This window comes from Copidosoma floridanum, unplaced genomic scaffold (assembly GCF_036245765.1).
Source record: "Copidosoma floridanum isolate Cflo_tuat_1 unplaced genomic scaffold, Cflo_Japanese_pri ptg000001l, whole genome shotgun sequence".
In the NCBI taxonomy this organism is placed as follows: Eukaryota; Metazoa; Arthropoda; class Insecta; order Hymenoptera; family Encyrtidae; genus Copidosoma; species Copidosoma floridanum.
The window spans coordinates 12,664,220-12,685,321 of NW_028321878.1; the positions used below are offsets into that span (position 1 = coordinate 12,664,220).

The 21,102-nt window shown below is 41.3% G+C and overlaps 1 protein-coding gene across 7 annotated transcripts in view; it reads left to right on the top strand.

Moving 5' to 3' along the window:
* LOC106642948 (uncharacterized) overlaps positions 1-19,764 on the top strand; it is a 196,403-nt gene extending 176,639 nt beyond the window's left edge. For 3 of the 7 annotated variants that reach the window (XM_089594338.1, XM_023391284.2, XM_023391286.2), the window contains 8 exons: positions 2,129-2,449; positions 10,032-10,214; positions 13,472-13,725; positions 14,178-14,456; positions 15,339-15,504; positions 15,603-15,991; positions 16,070-16,676; positions 16,754-19,764. In XM_089594338.1, coding sequence (XP_089450464.1) covers positions 2,129-2,449; positions 10,032-10,214; positions 13,472-13,725; positions 14,178-14,456; positions 15,339-15,504; positions 15,603-15,991; positions 16,070-16,676; positions 16,754-16,915 — 2,361 coding nt within the window. In that variant the 3' untranslated portion in view covers positions 16,916-19,764. The remainder of the gene's footprint in view (positions 1-2,128; positions 2,450-10,031; positions 10,215-13,471; positions 13,726-14,177; positions 14,457-15,338; positions 15,505-15,602; positions 15,992-16,069; positions 16,677-16,753) is intronic. The other 4 variants (XM_089594357.1, XM_089594341.1, XM_089594345.1 and 1 more) reach the window with 4 other exon arrangements.
* The last annotated feature ends 1,338 nt before the right edge of the window (positions 19,765-21,102 follow it).

Below are 21,102 nucleotides of genomic sequence, written 5' to 3' on the forward strand. Positions count from 1 at the left end.
TCACCGATGGTTGACTTTTTTTTATTTCCAATTTTTTTTCTCTACGATCATCGAATAGAACAGGTGGCAGAAAAAAAAAGGAGTCAGCCACCATACACGTAGCCCATACGAAATACGACTCGTAAATACCTATATACGCAGGAATTACGCTTGCCACCCGCGTACATCTGGGCCGGGGACATGTGTATAATGTAATATATATATATGTGTATAAAGTATTTTTTTATGCGCCTTGCGTACACTCGCGCCAACCGGAAAGAGGGAACATACGCACACCTGCATCGAACGACTCTCTTGTGTACCTGCCCACCTACCTACATCGTGCACCATACGTATAGACCTATCATACATATGGGCGCTGGCCGCTTATTTTTTCTTTTTATTATTCTTTCTCCCTCTGTTTCTGGTATCCCCCCTGTTTATTTTTTCTTCTTTTTGTATGGCATACGGCTTGCTTTTAATTGGCTTCGAATGCCTGCCGGACGGATAACCTAACGCGTGTGTGATAGGGACACTGTACTCCATGTGTGAGTGGAATTTTTTTTTCGTTTGGAGGATATATTATGACGCTTTTTTGTTGAAAAGGGTCATACTCTGTGTAGAAAAATAATTTTATTTGGTGATCGAATCCTTAAATTATGAAGGTCCAAATATTTACTTGTAATCATTTTTTGTCACATGACATCGATGCTGGGATTTTTCAGATAAGACAACGATTTGCATCAAAAAGTCTGTATAGAAAAATTATTTGAGATGGTCACAAAGTAACAGCAGTGGACCAAGTAGACCAGTAGCTCCTTATTTTTTGCTCCCTTGGAACTGAAGTACTAAAAGTCTCGTTACATTAAGATTAATGGCGCGTAAGGCTGGCTCTCCCAATATAGAGGAGATGCCACTCCGACCCTTCTGAGCTATGTTCATGCAGCTGGAGGCAATCTAAATAATGTTACATTATGAACCGACACAAGAAAAGTCCCAAAAAGAAGAGTACTTTTTTTTGTCTTCAACTTTTAAAATGTACAACAAAAAAAAATCACTCCATCGTCAAAAATTTCCTCTGGATACCCGAAAAAACTAGACCTTCCGCTCGCAAGAAATTTAATTGCATCACTCCCCCTGAGTATCTCCGTTTAGCTTTCCATTTGCACATTTGCGAGCGGAATAACAACAAACTACACTCGCCAAAGAGAGAGAGGCTAGAAAAATGTTTCTTCCTTTATTTTGTGTTTTTATTACCCACGTAACCGCAAGCTCGGCTGTAACAACACTCTCGAGCACCTACATAATTCCGAGTCTGTTCGAAGAAAGAATTTCAAGAGCGCCATCGCTTTTTGCGCTTCTAAAAACAAAAAAAAAAAAAAAAACACTGCCGAGAAAAATACGCTGGCCAAGATTTTCCGTAAACAGAGCCAAGAGGATGAAACTTTCCACTTACTTTTTTTTTTCTCCAATATCTCACGATGGAGTTAACTGCACGCGAGTTGACAACGAAAAAAAAAAAAAAGGGAGGCAAACACGTATATAGTTCTCCTGCGTAGAAGCATCGGGGGTTGGTGCCGCTGTTTGAAAGCAAAAATAATCATCTCCGTAGTCCCGGGAGGATTTGAGGAAACGGCGTCACTAGAAAAGAATGGGGTACACACTATACGGCGACGGTAATGTAAATACTTATCAGCTTTTATGTCCACGACGGGGAGAGCGGCGACTTGGCGGCGCTCGGTCGCTTTATAGAGTCCACGGGGGGGGGGGGTGAAATCTTGATACCACCCCCTTCTTTTCAACGCCACTGTTATTTCCTTCATCCTTCGCGTATCCCATATCCTCTTATTGTTATTTTTTTGTTATTCACTTGGCGCTTTTTACTTTCATCCCGATTATTATTCATTTTTAGCAAAATTCTATTCTTCGTGTTGATTGACAATCTTTTTTTTTTCATATTCGTAAAAACTATGTCAAAGACCATTCACTGTTTGATTTTGGAAGTCATCTGTACCGTTTCGTATCGACCATGAACTTGAATCTACATTTAATGCATATATCTGTACTATGAATGAAAACATTAGAAAAAAAAAAAAAAAAAATCAATTATAAACTAAACATGGTATTTTCCTCTTGTTTCACGTTACAGACGTCACGGGACGAGCGAACGAGCGCAACGAGCCCGGCCACCAACTCGCAGGCGAGCGGCACGCCGACCCCGGTGCCGTCGCCCGTGGGCGAGGCACCCCTGGGTCGTGCCCTGATGGAAGCCGCGATCCAGCACGCGAGCATGACGTCCCAGGCGCCACCGATGGTTGTCACGCCAGCCGGTTACTGGCTCGACGGCACGGATCACAGGCACAACCTCGACTCGGCCGGCAGAGCCCTGCTACCGGCCCAGCCTGCCTGGCAGCCCAGGATCGACCAGGACGACACCGCCAAGTGCTACAGGCGCTTTTTCGTCGGCAGGGTAGGCCCACATGTTTTGCTTCCTTTATTTTTTCCTTGCGTTGAACAATCACATGCCAATATTTCCACTGCGCGGCTGTTTGTCAGCGTATAGGAAACAAAAAGTGATATAATAATAATCACACTCCGCGATGTCTTCTACGTCGTGGTCTCGTGTACCGTACGTATATAATAATAATATACTGCGACAGGCAGTTTTGAAGAAAAATAACATTCACCTCCAAAGCGAATAAAATGATCAAAACCCCCCAAAAGCGAGGAATCCTCCGAAACAATGAAAAAGAAACACTTTGAGCCAAAGCATCACAACGATCTCTCGCCGATTCTTTAATTACCCCCATGAACCGAGAAAGCGAAACAACGGAAGAGAGCACGATTCTTCTTCATTTTTTTTTTTTTTTTTTTTTTATCGCACCGCATTTTTACAGCGAAGCCAATTAGCCGGCTTGCTCTTGATGCGCATATCCATCTCTCTGCGCGTGTATAATACGTATAGCGCCAACAGGTGCGTTGCTCTCTGACACCATCACCACCACGCACCGGTGGGGGAAAAGAGAGTTGGGAATGTAACGGCAAGAAGAAGAGGAAGGGGGGAGGGGACTGCAGGAGGAAAAAAAAAGGATACGGGGAGCGTTTCCCGAGGAAGATACGCGCCTGGATTTAACGACTTCCGCATCCTCGCCGAGGGAATCCAGACGCGCTTTCCTCCTCCTCCTCTCTGCACACGTGTATATATATGTGTATGATACAGATACGCTCGGACGGTGGGGTGCAAGGAGAGTATACGTCATACACCCATGCCGAGAGAAAGAGAGATGGAAGATATTACCCGTAGCGCACGATGATGCGGTTGGGTTTAACGCGCGCGACGAAAAGATTGGCAAAGTGCCGGGCTTTTATTCCATTCGGAGGACCGGCGGGGCAGAGGGAAGCGCAGGGTGAAATTTTTTTGAAAGAGGACGAGGGACGGCGATGATTCGCGGTGGGGGATGATCGCGAGAAGCGTGCAATATATATATATGTATTACAGCAGGCCGGGCGTTTGATTTGATTAGCCGAGGGGTGTTTTTAGGATTGGATTGTTCCATCGGGGGAGACTGGTTGGCGTGACTTTTCGCCACTTTTGGGACGAGGCTGATCTTTTAGGTGGTCCTGGATTTTGTAACGCCCTGGCCCTCGGCGTGGTGTTTGTTGTGGCGTGATATTCATGGTTAAACATTTACAGCTTTATTTGTGTTTGTGTTTCGGAATAAAATGCACCAACAAAGGTCATTTTTCTCAAAATCCTTGCTCCACTTGGTAATGATTACAATAGGGAAGGTAAACGTCACGTACGACTCTAGATCTACCCACAATTAATTATTTCCATGAATAATGTATAATCTTTGAATTTTCCTACCTTCAACTTCATCCATACGATGTTTGTAACGGCCATATAATTCGGGTCGTTTTTACGTCATTCAGGCCTTCAAAAAAACAGGAAACTGAAAAGGTATGATGTGTCGGATGGAGGAGTATTCTTCTTAAGGTTTCAGTGTTTGTGTCTTAGGTGATGGTAAAACATGATTGCCGCGTAGCAGATGGTGCAAAGTATCAAAAAAAAGTCACGATGTTTCCTCCTCCTAACACATGTATACAATAACTTTGGAAGGCTTCGTTCCGAGTTATCTCAATCCGTACAGTAAAGAGGGGCCAACAAACGCGAAAATGAGAGGCTCGCAAGTCTCTGTGGTTAGTTGTTGTATGGGTACAAACTGGAGAGGAAAATTAAAAGGAAAGCGCATACGGTACAAACAGAGAGAGAGATAGAGAGATCCGAGCGGAAAAACGAAAGAACGCGAGAAGAGGAGGAAGTCGGAAAATCATTGGTATGGATGGATAGATGTGGAGCACGAGCGAGTGAGTCGTGCGGGGGTGGTAGGAGTGCACGGCGTACCTATATATATATACATATATGTGTGTGTGTGTATACACGTACGTTCATGCGCCATGGGCGTGGGAGTGGGAACTTTCTCACACTATGAATTCACAATGCTCGCGAGGAAACGCCCCCTCCGTGCATCTCCTATTGATGCATACATATGTATGTATATACGCTCTCCTTTTTTTTACCCCTTCGAGTACTACCTATCTATGGTATTTTTATCCTCCTTCTTCGCTCGAAATTGCGTTACAGTTATACTTGTAATACCATTGAATTTTCAATGGAGGAGCAGCGCCGGTAAACAAACTCGAGTTTCGCGCAAATTTTGCCCCCGTTTATATGTAATATTTGAGGAGCCGATCGCGGGTAGATTGCACGTACGTATATATACACTCGTTGAAACCAAGTCGAGTATTCACCGATTCATCTCGAGGCGAGTGAGGGTTGGATGAATTTTACAAACTTTCGTCCGGGGGGAAGAAAGATCCCCATTTGACACTTTTTTCTTTTCACTCGGGGGAAAAAAAAGTAAGAGAGGGTATGGAAAAAGTCGCTCGAGAGCCAGCATGAATTTTCCAATTTCTCGTCTCTATACTTACTATCCTCCTCCGTTGCACTTCCACGCGCATACATAATGCATAAACGCGCGGACCATTCACACACACATGCACGCGGATGCAGGCTCTGGTTTGCTCCTGAGAGCATGTATATCATATATATATACGCGAATGTGTTATTTATCCACGGAATTTCGAAAGGATTCCCAAAGTTTGGTTGGGTTTCAATAGCAGAAACTCGACGAAATCAAGGGGGTTGAAGCTTGCCTGAACTACTTCGAATTTTCATCAATCAAGTATATTTTCACACGGCAAAAGCGCATACTTTGCGCGGAAAAAAAAAAAAAAAAAAAAAACGATAAAAGGCCGCATGAATAAAACAATATGCTGTTCGCAGTTGAGTGTAACTTACGAGCACGCCATATAATATTCACTATGGACTTGTTGGTTTGATTTTCTCCTCGTTCCTATACGCCAAACTTTCGGAAAATAACAATTTAGATATAGAGACTCGTCAAGTTTTACGATCGCCGACTTACCCGCGCGTATTATATAGTGTACATGCACACAGCACTCGAACAAAATGAGGTGAAAAAAAAGTCTCGTGTGTACTCACCGTTTTTACATTGAATGGGAAAAAAAAGGTCCGCGACTAAATCTTGATTTCCAATGAGATTTGCTCTCCCTCTCTCTCGTATAGGACTGCACGGGACGATGTGTATACTAGCCGGTCGTGAGGGACGGATAGGTATATATATGTTACGGCATCGATCGCCGGGGAAACGTATAGAATGGTCGGACGTGTACTTACTCCGTTGCTAACCGAGACTCGCTCTCGTTAGTTCAGGCAACAAGGCGTTGAATTTATTTTTCATTCGTTGAAACAATTGTAGTCTTAAAATGACGTGTATAGCAACGAGAGCACGTGGCGGAAAACCGCTTCAACAAATCAAGGTAGCCCGAAAAATATAATCAGGTTCAAACATTGATCATCAATTTTGCATATTGCTGGCTCTGTTTCGTGGACTACGCATATATAGACAGGGAGAATACGCGTGTACAGAGAAATAAAAAAAACAAAACCTACGGGGCAACATCAGCATCCAAGTGCAGTTGCATGCCTATATTTATTTCTCTTAATGACGATGCCATGGGTGCAAAAACTGACTGCCCCACCCCAGGCAGTGAGCTTTTAATTATTGTTGATTAAGCGCGCCGCAAACTCTCGCGCGGGAGAGTTGCAAGTCGGAACATCGTATATATATGCGTCCAAACGTTAATTATTTTTCTTTTATCCCGCGTCCTCCACTCTGTATGTGTAATATACACCTCGTCGAGCGTGTGTTTATTTTTCCCGCTGCAGGTCCTGCGGTCGTTGAATCGATGAAGCCATTCATCCCCGTGGTGATTCGTTAATTACAGGTTTTAACGTTAATGAGGTTTTTTTTTTTCATTTCTAGATGTATAGTCGCTTGTTAAGTTTGAATGTGGAACTGATTGAGCCAACTCGCAATGGATTCATGGTGCACCACTGATTTGATGGTATTTTTGTGTAATTAATCGATTCGTTGGGAATAAATACTCGCTGTAAGGATCGGTATACTTTTAGATGTAAATTTGTGCTTAGAATATCCTTTGTTGTTGTACCACCGCTGCTAAGATCATGCCCAACAAAGGGCTCGTGGCCACCTTTGTCGTGCTCGCGTCGATAACGTACCTATCATGTGCCCAACAATCGAAAAATTACAATCGCGATACCAGCAAATTTTGTGCTTTGTGAAACGCAAAGACGAATACACTGTACACGTTATAGCAGAGAGGACACTGTGGTAAACTTGAAAATTCATGTCGTCGGAAGTTGCTGATCGCGTTACTTGGGCAAAGGCAAACTTTGCTGGCGGTTCGATGTCTTTAAAAGCCCGAGCGGTACCTGTGTTATAGAATCACAGCTTGCACGGGCGTTTGTGTGTGCTTACATTTGCAAAGTTTGTTACTCCACTTTACGGCTTGTAATTCGAGCTGCGTGCCATATTTAATACGTACGATAAACGTCGTTACACGAAATAATGTTGCTCAAATGACAACTCTGAGAACTCGATGGTGAAAAGCTCGTCTTGGATGTATATCCATAGGCCTATGGAGATTACCGTTCATGCCCCATTGCCACCATGAGTGGCTAAACAAAAGACCCTCAACATGATTAATTTATTCATTGAAAGGATCTAATCGTTCGTACAGTATAGCTACAAGGGCATCCATGAGCATCCGACCCTCTTAGCACCGCCATTTCTCCTTCCCTCGTTTGCATGTCCACATGTTAGGGGCACGACCGGCACGCGATATCGGTGTTTTAATGGCTCCTTCGTTGCAAACGTGTCACGAAAACACGCCGCTGCTCGACTTTGTCCCCCAGAGTTTGTCTACGCATGAGCTCACTTCTGTGAATTGTCACATACTCGTCAGCTGGATGTTTTTTTGCCTTTGTGAAGATTTAATAACTTTCTACATTTGCCCAAAGCGATGATGGGACTCGGTCCAAATGTAAAAATGCTTTCGAGCTTTCTCTCGTGGAAAAAAGATCTGTAAAAAGGACTTTTTCTCAATACATAGACAGTAAATATATCCGTGCACTTGCAAGCGAGAGATTTTTCTCTCTTTCTCCTGATGTTATCGATAATACAGCTTCTAGTGCTTGCAAATATATGGAATTCAATTTTTTAGAAAAAATCGTCCGAAAGGAATTTAGAGAATTGCATGCCGAATAACGTACGACCCTATATGCTTGAGATAACTAACCGCGGATACGTGTATAATGTACACAGTATAATCTAAAATTAACGAGGAAGTCTCGAACGGTGCACATTTATAACATACAATGGAAACGCATCAACGCCGTACAAATATTTGTAATATCCCGCAAGAGATGACGTTTAAATTATTCATCGCGGCGAAAATGAAGGATACAATATGAGCATAGGTGCGTTGCGACGAATAGTTCGTTTATCCCGTATAAATGCATGGCTGCGTCGAATGAACGTATATCTCATTAAAAAAAAAAAAACAGATAAAATTACAAAGCTTCGTTATTACAACTAAAAGTGAAGATTTTAAAGGGTGCAAAGACAATTCGCAACGTCATTAAAATCAAAGTTACCATCGTTATAATGAAAATATTGTGCGCACTAACGCACATCGTAACGAGCAGGACACTATAGCAAAAAGACTCGAAAGAGAGTACTTTTCCTTGTTCTCCGTAAATTACGAAAACCTACGAAAAACAAAGAGATAAAAGAAGAAGACATACACGTAGCATACGAAATAGAGGATGAGTCATCCTCAAGAGGGGAACGAGCCTACGCGAATTTTTTCGAACGTCACTGGCTTCCTCCTTTTTTTTCACTATTGTAATGTACTTGGTAAGCGTGAACGTCGCGACCCCCCTCACCTATTGTGCGACACATGATATCTCCGTACACACCCGTGACTATGAGTATATGTATGTACATATAAACGTGCACGTTGGTGCTGCAGGGGAAGATGAAAGAAAGGGAAAAACAACGAGTCCTCGCCAGCGGCCATATAAGTTTTTTTTTTTTTTTTTTTTTTTTTTTTCCACCACTTGTTACGTGCAGTATGTACACCTGAATTATTTTATATGCTTACCGAGTATTATACCAAAGGTGTATTTTTAAAAACATTTTTCATCAAAACCATCTTCATTCGCGATACATCGAATCAGCATTAAATAGCCCCCTCCCCTTCGAATGGAGACGCCCTTACGTAACGCGATACCACCGCATCTAGCTCCGTACATGCACTTATACGTTGCATGTACACACGGCGACGGCTATGATGGAGCATCGCAATCTCCAATTCAGTCCTAAATCGATCGCAAACCCATTTTCTCGGTAGACGCTTAGATAACCCGATCCCTACGTTAATCCGTCCTCGTATGGCACAGCCACTCTCATCTTCCCGGCAGTCTCGCCCGCTATGATTTATCCGTCGCTCCGTGTAACGCGAGTTAAAAAAAAAAAAAGCATAAACTTTAATTGATCCGATATAGAAAAAGTATACAGACATGTCAAAGTCGATCGGTAAGATATTGTGTCGCCGCGAATATATAACCGCTTATTTTAACAGGTAAGATTACGTGAACAAATACGAGTGTGTCCATGTATGCAACGTAATCCGGGAGATGGAGACAAAGTATGTAGGTATATATAGGTTGAGTCACGCGAGACATTTTCGTTTTCCATATAATGGCAGCTCCATGCCTTTGCAAACGAATGCCGCCGATTGTTACGCGCTCTCGAGTGATTGCCCGGATCGTTAGGTAGGAATTCGAACGCGTTTGTACGTTGCAACGATCTATTTGCATCTAAATATGCCCGCGTCGGCAAAACAATGCGAGTCACATTGATGCTAATGGGTATTATGATTCACAAAATTGTCGGACCGCACAATTTCTCGACAATTTGGTTATCAGCGCGATTCGGCTCTCATTATTTTGTACACGATTTCGGATGATTTACGAGGAGATACAGCGATTTTGATGTGGGAAACACATACGGTATATAGGGTTGTTGAGTACTTGTATAATTCCTTAATGTAAAACAGTGCAAAATTCTTCTGATTTTTTTTTGTGAAAAAATTTTATTTATATAACTGAATACTTGTGGAATGAAACAGTGCAACATGGCTATTCCCTCATTATAAAACAGTAACCCGATTTTCACTTATCCAGTAAAGCAACACACCCACTTTCGATTAATGGTTTTTCATTGATTTTTATTTTCGTTTTGTTTGATTCGCCGTAATTCACAAAACGCATCTAAGATATTATACAGAAATCGTGAAAAAAAGGTTAATTGTAAAATAAAACTATCGTAACTTGATAGATATTAGTAGGTATTAGTAGGTAAGCTCAGAAATATTTACTGCACCACAAAAAAACATTTTTGATCTGTACAACGTTTGTAAGAAGCTCAAATTAGACATGTGTTAAGATCGAAGCGTACAATAAATCTATTAAAAAAATACCTCACTTCTCAATGCTCAATTTATGTATTTATTTGTATGTCGTTTTGTCACGCCAACAGGAACACCTAAACCTCGTGGGACGCGACTCGGACAACGGGCCGGTGCTGGTGTCGATAAAGGCCGAAACGGTAGCCGGCCAGGAGCACTGGCGCGTCCTGCTACGTCTGAGGGCCGGCTCGATGCACGACCTCATCTCGGCGACCGTCCTCGGACCCAACCCTTCCCCCGTCAAAATGGTCAAGGTAAGCACCAATACCCCAATCTATCCCCCTCCCCCCCCATGTTTCTCTCGCACCCTCTGAACCTTTCTGCCACACGTATCCAATACCCATCCGGATCAGACTGAAAGATCTTATTTCGTGCATCCCCCTGTACCGTAAAAAGATGAAACGAAGCAACCATGTTGCACCAACACCACGGGGTGATCCGTAAATGGAAAATAAAAGGACGAAAAAGTAGCAGCAGCCCTCCTGTAGATGGTCTAATCGCGCGCTGATTAAATAATCCCTTTCCGGCTCCACTTTCACCGCGATAAAAGAAAGAGGACGAGTCGTCTACGAGAAATGACTCGGAGCGGGGGATGGGAAATAAACGGACTTTGGTTCTTCCTTATCGGAGTCTCCATCGATTTGTTCCGTTAAACTCTCCCGTCCGTCCACTTCTGGCCGCTCACGAATATGGATGTGTTTGCACACGCGTTTTGTACAGAAGGAAATTCTCTCCCTCTCCGGAGTCGAATGAAATTGGCGCTGGGGAAATCGAATGGCAGAGAGAGGCTGCGCCGACCAACGTCGCGATAAGGAATCGTCCTTGTTTTTCTCTTCGTTGGCTATAGACCGATGCGCGCTCTTGTCTCGCACCGATTGGACGATTCGTTTTACTTGCGAGTCTGCAAGGTGGTCCGGTGGTAATTGCAAGTCTACGGCAGTAAAGTAGTAAATACCAGATTCACCGCTTTCGTGTGTATTTGATTGCTTTGGTTCTTTTGGTTGGCCTTCGCTCGATGTAATCTTGTATCGGATGTGTATCGCGGTTAGTTGGATGGAGTTATTTTTATACAATAAAAAAAAGAAAACAAACGATCCCCACACGGTATTAATACAAGACAAAAAACGTGTTTGCTCGATTCCGGCTGTAGCGATCGCATTTTTCCCCAAGCTTTCGATGAACGGAAGTGTAGTCCACTTATTTCTCGTATCGCTTTCCGTGCGTGATGTGAATTTTCCCGTCTTCCTTTTGGCCGGTTACAGAAAGTGGCTCTTGGTTTCTAATTTTCACTTAATTGACCTACAAATCGATCCTCGATCACTTGCACGATTGGGAAATTAATTTTACAATTTCCAAGGTTGGGAACTACAGGTGATGCCAAAGTCGATCGATGTCAACGTGAAATCCAATAAACCTCTTTTGCGCGCGTTGATGTAAGTATTTTTAATTTCCGTTCCTCTTTACTTACCCGATCGCCCGTGCAATCTTCCGGGACCAATTTACTGGTATTTTCGCACCTACAATTTACAAGTGCTCCACATTTCTCTATTATTCCCCTCGATTTTCTATATATTGTATACACTATTCCCATCACAGTTGCTTTTGTTTCATTAGCGTCACCTTATTTTCTCCTTCGCGTCTACACTAAACGTCATCCCATCAGCGTTTAAAAATCGCATATTTAAGAACAATCTTTTAATAAATACATGCTTTGCTGTATTTTTACTGTGGTTTACACACAGTAAAAAATTACTCCCGAGAGACATCTAAATACATAAATTTCGCTTTGTTTTGTAAATTGATGAATTGCTGGTTCTCAGTAAATTTACAAAAATGAATAAAAAAGGCTTTGCACCATACGTACAATTATTTTGCTTCACCTGCATAGTGTTACCGAGCAGCGAAAACTTTTAATTTACTCTTACGATGTTTGTTTCTACTTTTTTTAAATTACTTTTCATTAAGGTGGTTTCCCGCGTCTACAACTTTGATGTTTCGAAACTCGTATATTTTCATCTCAAGAGTAGTCGGAACGCACTTTGAGTTATTTTTTTGTATGATCAAACAACGAAAATTGAGTATAGTATCATGCAAAACCGTACATATAAAATAAACCCAAAAGTGTGCCTCTGAAAAAAATGTCTCCATCGTGGGACGCTATAGTGACTGCAGTTTTGACGGAACTCCTCTCGTATGTTCGAACGAGCGACTGTATATATTATGTCAAATGGAATTTGCCAATCACATCGCGTGAACGAAGCCATTGTTCGCTCCCTGCATGGGCAACGTAACATTCTTATTGTACACCCATATATAAACCCTCTCTTGCCCCTGAAACATATACCTTTATCGCCCATTGTAAACAGGTGGCAATAAATTAAAAGTGCATTTTAAATAAGTCCTCAATAATAAATATAAATATCTAGGTCCATGTGATTAAAATGTCACCCATAATAGAGGCACAGTGAGCTGAAGAAAAAAATACGCAGTTGGCTCTCTAGAAAGCTTCAGAGCAAACCTGTATCCGTATACCCGCGTACAGTTGTAGCTTTTCAAGGGAGATGTACTTGAGATATACCGCGTACACATGATACAACGCAGGGGATGAAAATTACATAATTTTTTGTTTTATAATCCCGTATCAAGCTAGAGTGTCACAATGAACCTTCTATTGTGATCCCACTGTGATCTCGAGAATTTATTTATTTAAAAACAATTTTTTTATTCTGGTCTCTGGTATTTGTAGTATTTGTACCGCACATGGTCATCGTACATGTATATACCGTCTAATTCACAATCGAGACGAGTGTACAAAAGACAATCGACAGTAATGAAACAACAGGATCTTCTACAGTAGACTTGGGCATTGTAGTCTCCAAAGTCGACGACCCCGTAGTACAATCATTCCATCGAAGAGAAAAAAAAAAAAAACAAAATCGGTTTACCTCCAGACTTGACCCCTTGCACGCACATGGGGTAGAAAAACCAATTAGACCTCGCGTTGTGCGCGTTATCCCCCTGTGTATGTTAGTTCTCGGGGAAAATTAGCCGACACTTTTCTCTCGTCCCCCTTCCCACCCCGAAAAAGCGGGGGAAACCCATGAGAGATCTTTGGCCTGACGTTGGAGGTGAAATTGTTTTTTTTTTCTCTCTCTCCAACAACATACTGGTACAGCAGCTGGAGCATAGAGCACACCGCTGAATAATTCATGTCGCGTGGTGCCGGTGCATTGAATAGTTGTGTACGTGCATAGTGTCGAGCCTGCAAACGAAGAGAAAGAATTCCGATGGAGGCCAACGAGAATCGCGTTTACGTAAACGTATATTATGCTGTTGCTGCTTGTAATCGCTTGGACGAACAATTCCGGGGGGGGGGGGCTTTCAGTCGATCCTGTGACTTTGAATAATCCCAATATCCGTCAATACACACAATATACAATACAATATATGATAATAATTAAAAAGAGAGAGAGAGAAAGACAACACAACACACTTTAAACGATTAATCCAGGTAATCATCTCGCAGGCGATAAACGACGGGCTGAGCGTGAACTCGCTCGTGCCGGTCATGTGCTCGGGAGCGGGTACCCTGATAGCCCGTTACGACGAGCACGCTCTGGTCTCGCGGTTCAAGTTCGGGGTCCTCCACCAACGAGTCCGGCAGGTCACCGAGGAGCAGCTGTTCGGCAACCGGCAGATCACACCTGCCTTCCAAGAGTTCCTCGATTTGCTCGGCCAACGCATCGATCTCAAGGATCACAAGGGGTGCGTACTTATACACCATGCGATAAACCTCCGTGTCCTTTTACGACTCCTTTAATATGGAATTGTCGAGTGGATTTTGTTTTTTGCTGTTCTTTGAGATGCATATTCATTATGTTTCATTCAATCTTCGAGTTTGTACTTTCGTATTTTTTTTTTTTACGCGTCTCATTTGACTGATGTCTAAAATGTTGAAAAACACTCATCAGACTTGAGCATGGATACTTTCGAAATCTTTTTGAAACATTTTTTTTTTTTTCATTTGCTACCAATTGAATGTTACAATAATGTTAAAAAAATTATTTGGCAGCAATAACAATTAATTGTAATTTTAAAGGAAACACTATTTAGGAGAAAAAAAAGAGTTAAAGTATTCATGTACTTAGCAATGAACTTCAATGCGTAAAATACGTTGCGCTTATCTGAATGAATGAACAAATGTTTTGTTGAAACAGATACCGAGGTGGCCTGGACACGCGCCACGGTCAAACGGGTGATACAGCGGTGTACGAGGTGTTCCGGGGCCGAGAGGTGCTATTCCACGTGGCCTCGATGCTGCCCTACAGCCCCGGGGACTCGCAGCAACTGCAGCGCAAACGTCACATCGGCAACGACATCGTCGCCATCATCTTCCAGGAGGAGCCCACGCCCTTCAGTCCCGACATGATAGCCAGTCACTTTTTGCACGCCTTCATCGTCGTCCAGGCCATCGACCCTTGCACGCCTAACACGAGGTAAAAAAAACTTCCCTCACAAGAACATTCATTTTCATCCTAACTCGTCACATCATGCTCTCAGCTGCTCCTGAATCACCTTTACTGGTTTATCGAACAAAACACTCCACCCTAAACTCTTGAACAATCCTTTTCCTTCTTCCGCTGTACAGATTTGTTTCTTTTTAGCTTCCATCCTCAATTTCTAATTTTTTTTTTTTTTTTTTTTTTACAAAACTGATCCTCCGCGCGTTACAACCTCAGTCTCCTTATTAATGATCTTTTGTGTATAAAAATCCATTTTCAGAGCTTGCCTAATATGACAAACAATAATAATCCAACAACTGTATATAACGTACCAGCCCTAAATCTCCCCCTTACAAGACATAACACTTCTTACGAGGTATAGGTGCCTACAGCCCCAAATATATATCATCACCCATTGTTTCCATTGCGAGGATAATGTATATGGATGAAAGTAATAATTACCGCACATAAAGGGGCTACTTGATTACGCTCGGGAGCATTACGGTAATCGATGATGGTGATGGCGACGAAGAAAGAATAGGTACAAGGAATAATGAAAAAACTTTGCACGCACTTTGTTGCCCCAACGGCCGCTCCATTAAATTATATCGTCGGCTCTTCGGAGCCCCTGTGTATGTGTATGCTGACCGCAAATTTCCCCCTTAAGCGAGCCAGCCGCAAACAGATTCGAGAACATCCGATAATCGAGTTTTCGCGATACCGCGGTCCATCACGCGTAGGGCTACCGAGAAATTTTTTCAGTAACCGGTATTGTTAAGAGCAAATCGTATCTTTTACGGAAAATAGACTATTTTGTTCTTAACTTGCGAGAAATTAATCCATACAATCTATCTAATTGCAACAATCCGTTGACAGGTACAAAGTCAGCATCACGGCGCGAGACGACGTGCCCTGGTTCGGCCCGACCCTTCCGACTCCGGCTGTTTTTATGCGCGGAGTCGAGTTCAAGGAGTTCCTGCTCACGAAGCTCGTCAACGCCGAAAACGCGGCCTACAAAGCCGAAAAGTTCTCCAAGCTCGAGGTTTGTCTTGTTTTTTTTTTTCTCTCTCTCTCTATCTATACCTCTAAACATCACAATGATGAAATGGATAAACAAAAATGTTCTCTCGACCTGTACAGTTGCGCACGAGAACGGCTTTGCTCGAGTCCCTGGTCGAGGAGCTTCAGTCCAAGACCCAAGAGTTCCTGGGCTCGGGTCTCGGTGCCACAAACTGCCCGGTGAGTCCTACCTCGGGCGGGGATGTCTCCGGCACCAGCTCGAGCGGCGGTGGCGGTGGCGGGTCTCGGTTCATCGACACCGTGCGCAAGGCCCTGATTTCTCGGGTGCGCAACGCTTCGACCGAGAGCGTGCCCCAACAGCTGTCCAAGAAAGCCCAGTCACTCGAGCCCAGTCCACCCAGCAACAGGCAGTCCACGGGCGGCGGCAAGCTATCCACCAGCGCCTCAACCGGCAAGAGATCCGTCGAGCCGGCCAGTCCGCTTGGCTCGCCCGACCTCACTCTCAGGAGGTAAGCAAGTCTTCACGCGTGATGGTGGGTCGAATTAGTCAAAGAAAGCCACATGACCATTTTTTGCACTCGTGTCAGCAGGGACTCGGACAGGAACAGCCCGAGTCTGGGTAGCCAGGACAGCAGTTTGTCCAACACGGACAACCAGGACAGCAGCAGCTTGACTACGGTACAGCAGCAGGACGAGGACAACAGGCGCGAGACCAGCTCGCTGAACGGCCTCGCGAGTGAGGGCAGCAACAGTAACACCGGGAGTGTGAGCATCGCCGAGAAGTGCGCGAGCAGCGGCAACGTCGTGCTCGTTGGGTCCTCGTCGTCGTCGAGCTCCGGCTTTCAGAGGCTCACCCATGAGAATCTGAGGAGGCGAGAAGAGCGAGCTGCCGCCGCGGCTGCTGCGGCAGCCGCCGCAGCCCTTCAGGAGAAGACGATAATCGAGCAACAGCAACACAGGGTTGTGTCCGAGAGCGACGATAGTTCACTGAACAGCGAGCTCGAGCTCGACCAGGCCGTTTATCCGGACAGCGACACGGGACTGGAGAGCATGAGCTCAGCCGAGACCCACGAGGCGAGGTGTAGTGCTGGAAAAGAGGCCGGTCAGACCGGGTTGGTCATGGAAACGGACCTGCTCAGGCAGGAGGTCCAGAGGCTCAAGGGTGACAAGCTGGACTTGTTGAGGCAGAACGTGGTAAGTACTTCTTGAAATGATTCGTAATGTAATCAAAGAGTTTCATTGCAATGGGGATTTTTGTTTGTTCGTTAAAGTCATGCCAACGAGATATCAAGCGCCTGCGGGAAAAAGAATTGGAACTACAATCAGACCTGGCGTCAGCCTCGAAAGAGATTCTCCGGCTACGAGCGATGCTCAAGGAGTGCTCGACGGGCTTACCTCTGGATAACAACAATCAGCAGGCGTCGACCGTATGAGAGGAGTGATCCAGCGGTGATCCCTAGATTACCGTGGCGATTGATAAGAGGCACTGACGGTGCTTTGCGAGCTTTAAAAGCGGCCGAAGCCTAGAAGCTATACACACACAGCTGTATATGTACAAAATAAGGAGTGCGCAAGAGATAACGTGCAGAGTATAGAGCAACAATAAGCGAAAACGAATTCTTCTGTCGTGTCTTTCTCACCTTTGTTCTCTGTTGTCGTTGACTCGTCGTTGTTGCAAGGCCCGAATTAAGAAGTCACAGAGATCTTTAGACGTATCTTTTGTTCGATCTTTCAAATAACACGATCATGTTCATTAATAATTGGTTTTTTTTTTCGATAACAGACAAAGATCTTTTCATCTCAAGATTTGCAATTGGTGTAATTACATATTTACTGCGCGTTATGTAAACCCTAGAAAACGCTATGCTCATTCTCGTTACAAGTTGTTGTCATTCTCAACTTTTTTTCGAAAAAAAAAAGAGACAATGTAGCTTCTCTTTTAGACGATGTTAAAGAGAGAAACAAAAAACTAAACGTAGCGTTACGATGATGGGTACAAATTATGAAGAAATTCAATGCTTATGTATATAAGAATCACGTTGCGTGTAAGCAATGAGATAGTGAGTCGCTTTGCGAGTTTTTATTCGACGAAAGGGAGCTTTAGAGACTCCGTTGACACGCGCGCACGCTAAGAGAATGACGTTATATAGCAAACCTGACTGTGAGAGTATTTGTGCAAGTTGTATTTGGAAAGTATTTAAGATGCTAATTTATTTTGTAGCTGATAAGACAACGCAACAAAAAAACAAATCCCTCTTTGTAGTCAATGTATAGAGAGATAAAAAAGAGAGAGTATAATGATGTATTAATTATATGGAGAATAAGAAAAATTAAAAAATGCCGACAATCGCTGTCGATGTGCATGTTTTAGATGATGGAGGCTTGAGTATATATAAAAAAAATTGTTAGATTAAATTTTTAAACGTTACTCTTGATTGCACCAATGCACACCCATGAGTAGCAAACAAAATTATATTGAGAGCACACATTATACATCGATATTATCATTGCTATATTATTAACACTTATTATTATTACTACTATTTTCATAAGTATTAGTTAAATCGTGTTACCTAACTATTATCTCCCATTATCAGTTGTTCTTTTCTTTATCTCAGTTGCACCTTTCATTTATTTTTGCGAGCTTCTACATCCGTATGCATCCTTTCTTTAAAAGAATGAGATATATCAAATCGATGTAAATGTAACGTACATTTTAGCGCTCGTTAAAACTCTGCAATTTATAGAAATTATTTATGATATGTAATCTAAAAAAAGTTTATCTATTGGTTAACAATGATCCTAAGATTTATAATCTTGCTAAATTTTTTATGAATCATATTATTGAATTACGATAATGGTCAGTAATACAAATTAAAAATTTTATGGAATAAACTGTATATTCTTATATGCGGCATATAATGTATGTCAAGTATTACAAAAGATTAATCCTTTTTTTATAAAACTGTTTTCTTCTTACTTGTATTATTCCCTTCTTTCTAATGATTAAAGATTTTAATGCATCTAATGATTTAATTGGTTATTTTTTACATTGAAATACGTTCGTATATATGTGTACATATATCAGTAATAAAAAATTATAGTAGAGCACCAAACACGAATAAAAAAAAAAAACAACTAGCATCGATCGCATAACCAAATACCAAAGTTTATCTCGTTAAGATTGCGCTCTTTACTTTCCTACATTCCTCGTTTCCTCTTCAGATTGTATTGCACATTTTTCGGAGCACAAGCGGTAGCGCACAATCGTTGTAAAACTTACAAACAAGAAAAAAAAAATAATAATAATAAATAAATGAATACGGAAAATTAGGAGAGAAAACAATTGTATGCAAAAAACTTTGATTAATGAAAAAAAAAAAGCTTTTGTATTTTCTGTTGATAAGATCATCCAAATAAATACAAATATAACAAACAAAGAAAGCACCATTTTTCTATCCGCCACTGCCTGTGCATTGTAACATTCGCGATAACGTTGATGCTATATATTATCATGTATACTTAGTACAAATTTACAAATGCGATACTTATTTCCAAATTTCTTGAAGAAAGTATTCAATTTTATTAATCTCTTATGTTGATAATTTTTATGTAAAAATTTAAAACTTAATGCGTAAACTATAAAGTGTGAAAAAGAGCGTTTCAGAAAATAAAAAATGTGTTTCGTTGTTTAGAAATTTTTTTAACCGCTAATGGTCAGAAAGGATAGACACAGTAAGCCCATTTTATTTTTTCTATGACTGTAAATACTGTAGAAAAAAGTAAAAAAACAGAGAAATAATGTGCGCTTCGCTGTACGTCTTGTGCCACTGGTCTCAGCGGTCTCTTTGTCTACATAGGGATTACAAAAACTAACAAGATAGTTAACCACACCTAGTGTGATTTCTACGTTGGCCTTGAAAAATCAAAGAGAAAATAAAAGATTATCAACTATATGGAGAGCATAAAAGAATGGAAAGAAAGAAAGATAAAGAGAGATGCGTTATATTGTATTGGAAGAAGACAGATTAAATATGACTATATAAACACGTATATAGTGTATAAAAGTATATATTTTATATTTAAATATTTAAGAAATGAAGAATTATTCTCATCTACTTATATAGTGACTGACCTCCAAACTCCGACTTCTTTAAAAAACTTTACAGGAAAATAAGATGTTCACAAGTCTCATGGTATAAGTGTTTGTACTTTTTGTTTGTTGCACCACTTCTCTATGACGAGAAAATGTTCGTCAAATAAACAAAAATAAATCAACAAATTTGTTTTATTCATCCTTTTCAGATTTAACAAGACTCATTCTTGTATATATACATTTTATTTATTTTTTTATTTTTAACGATCAACTTAAATTGCCGAGCTCATCGTGTTATAATTAGAGTTTATATTTGATGGATTGATTTCTCGTGGTTGTGTTATTAAGAAACATTTAAATGTTTTTTTGCAGAAAAGAATCAAATGTATAATCAAATTAAAGTTTTTATAAGAACTGCAGTATAAATTTCAATAAATGTTAAAAAGAATTTACTAAAAACCTTTGCACAAATTAAAAATTTTTTTTCCAAATTACGGAGTTTAACAACTCAACGTTATTTATTTAAATATATTTACATTGTATGCAGTATTAAAATTTGACTGTCTCGTCTTCAACAATTAAACTCTTGTCTCTTATCATCTGAACTCTGTACTTGTCACCTTCTAAATCGGCATCAAGTATCTTCAACCTTGATATATTTATTAACTTGGGATTTTCAGGAGCTCTTTCTGTGTTGACCAAATCCAATATATCGCCAATGTTCACAGCGATACCTTTCTTTTTAGCTTTTTGTCCATTCATTCGTACTCTACTCTCGTAAAAGGCCTGTTCAATTTTATTTCTAGATACACCAAGTCCAGCTTTCAGCACGGCATCTAGCCTCATGCCGCTTACTGTGGTGTTTATGAGTTTGGCTTTTTTTTGATTGAGCGCAAGCGTATCTTCGTCATCAAGGGTTTCCAGGATTTTATCGTCGTGTTTATATCTTACAGGGAGAAAAAATAATTTTTGCGTGATTGGGAGAATCAACCTTTTGGCAGTACAACGAGACAGTCCCAATGTCATAGGAATTAGAGAGATCTGTACATGCATTGTTTCAGCTTATAATCCAAAAACTATGTGCTGAATGAAAAATCTATTCGCTTAACAATGTAATAATTTATAACATGAGGTAACTAGCAGTGCAATAGTAGTAGTTTCCATAGCCATCCTACAATTTTAAAATATCAAGATAAAATAATTCTTGAAGATATACATAATCAAATGTTAACGCACTTCACTTTGCTGTTAAATATACTTACTAAAACTTGCAAGCGACAAACGCTTGTTTGTTCCGTAATGTTAAACAGTAATTCATATATTGTCTATATTCCAATAGCTGTGTTTATTCGCTCAAAATCTATACATAATCGCGAGAACAAAAATTAAAAATTAAAATTATAAGTATGCCTCAAACGACATTGTAACAATGATCAAGATAGAGGTTAGATACCCATGTCATATTTTCATTCTGTCAGAAATTTCTCGTTTGCTGTTTGTGTGTGTGTAAGTAAGTAAGTATAC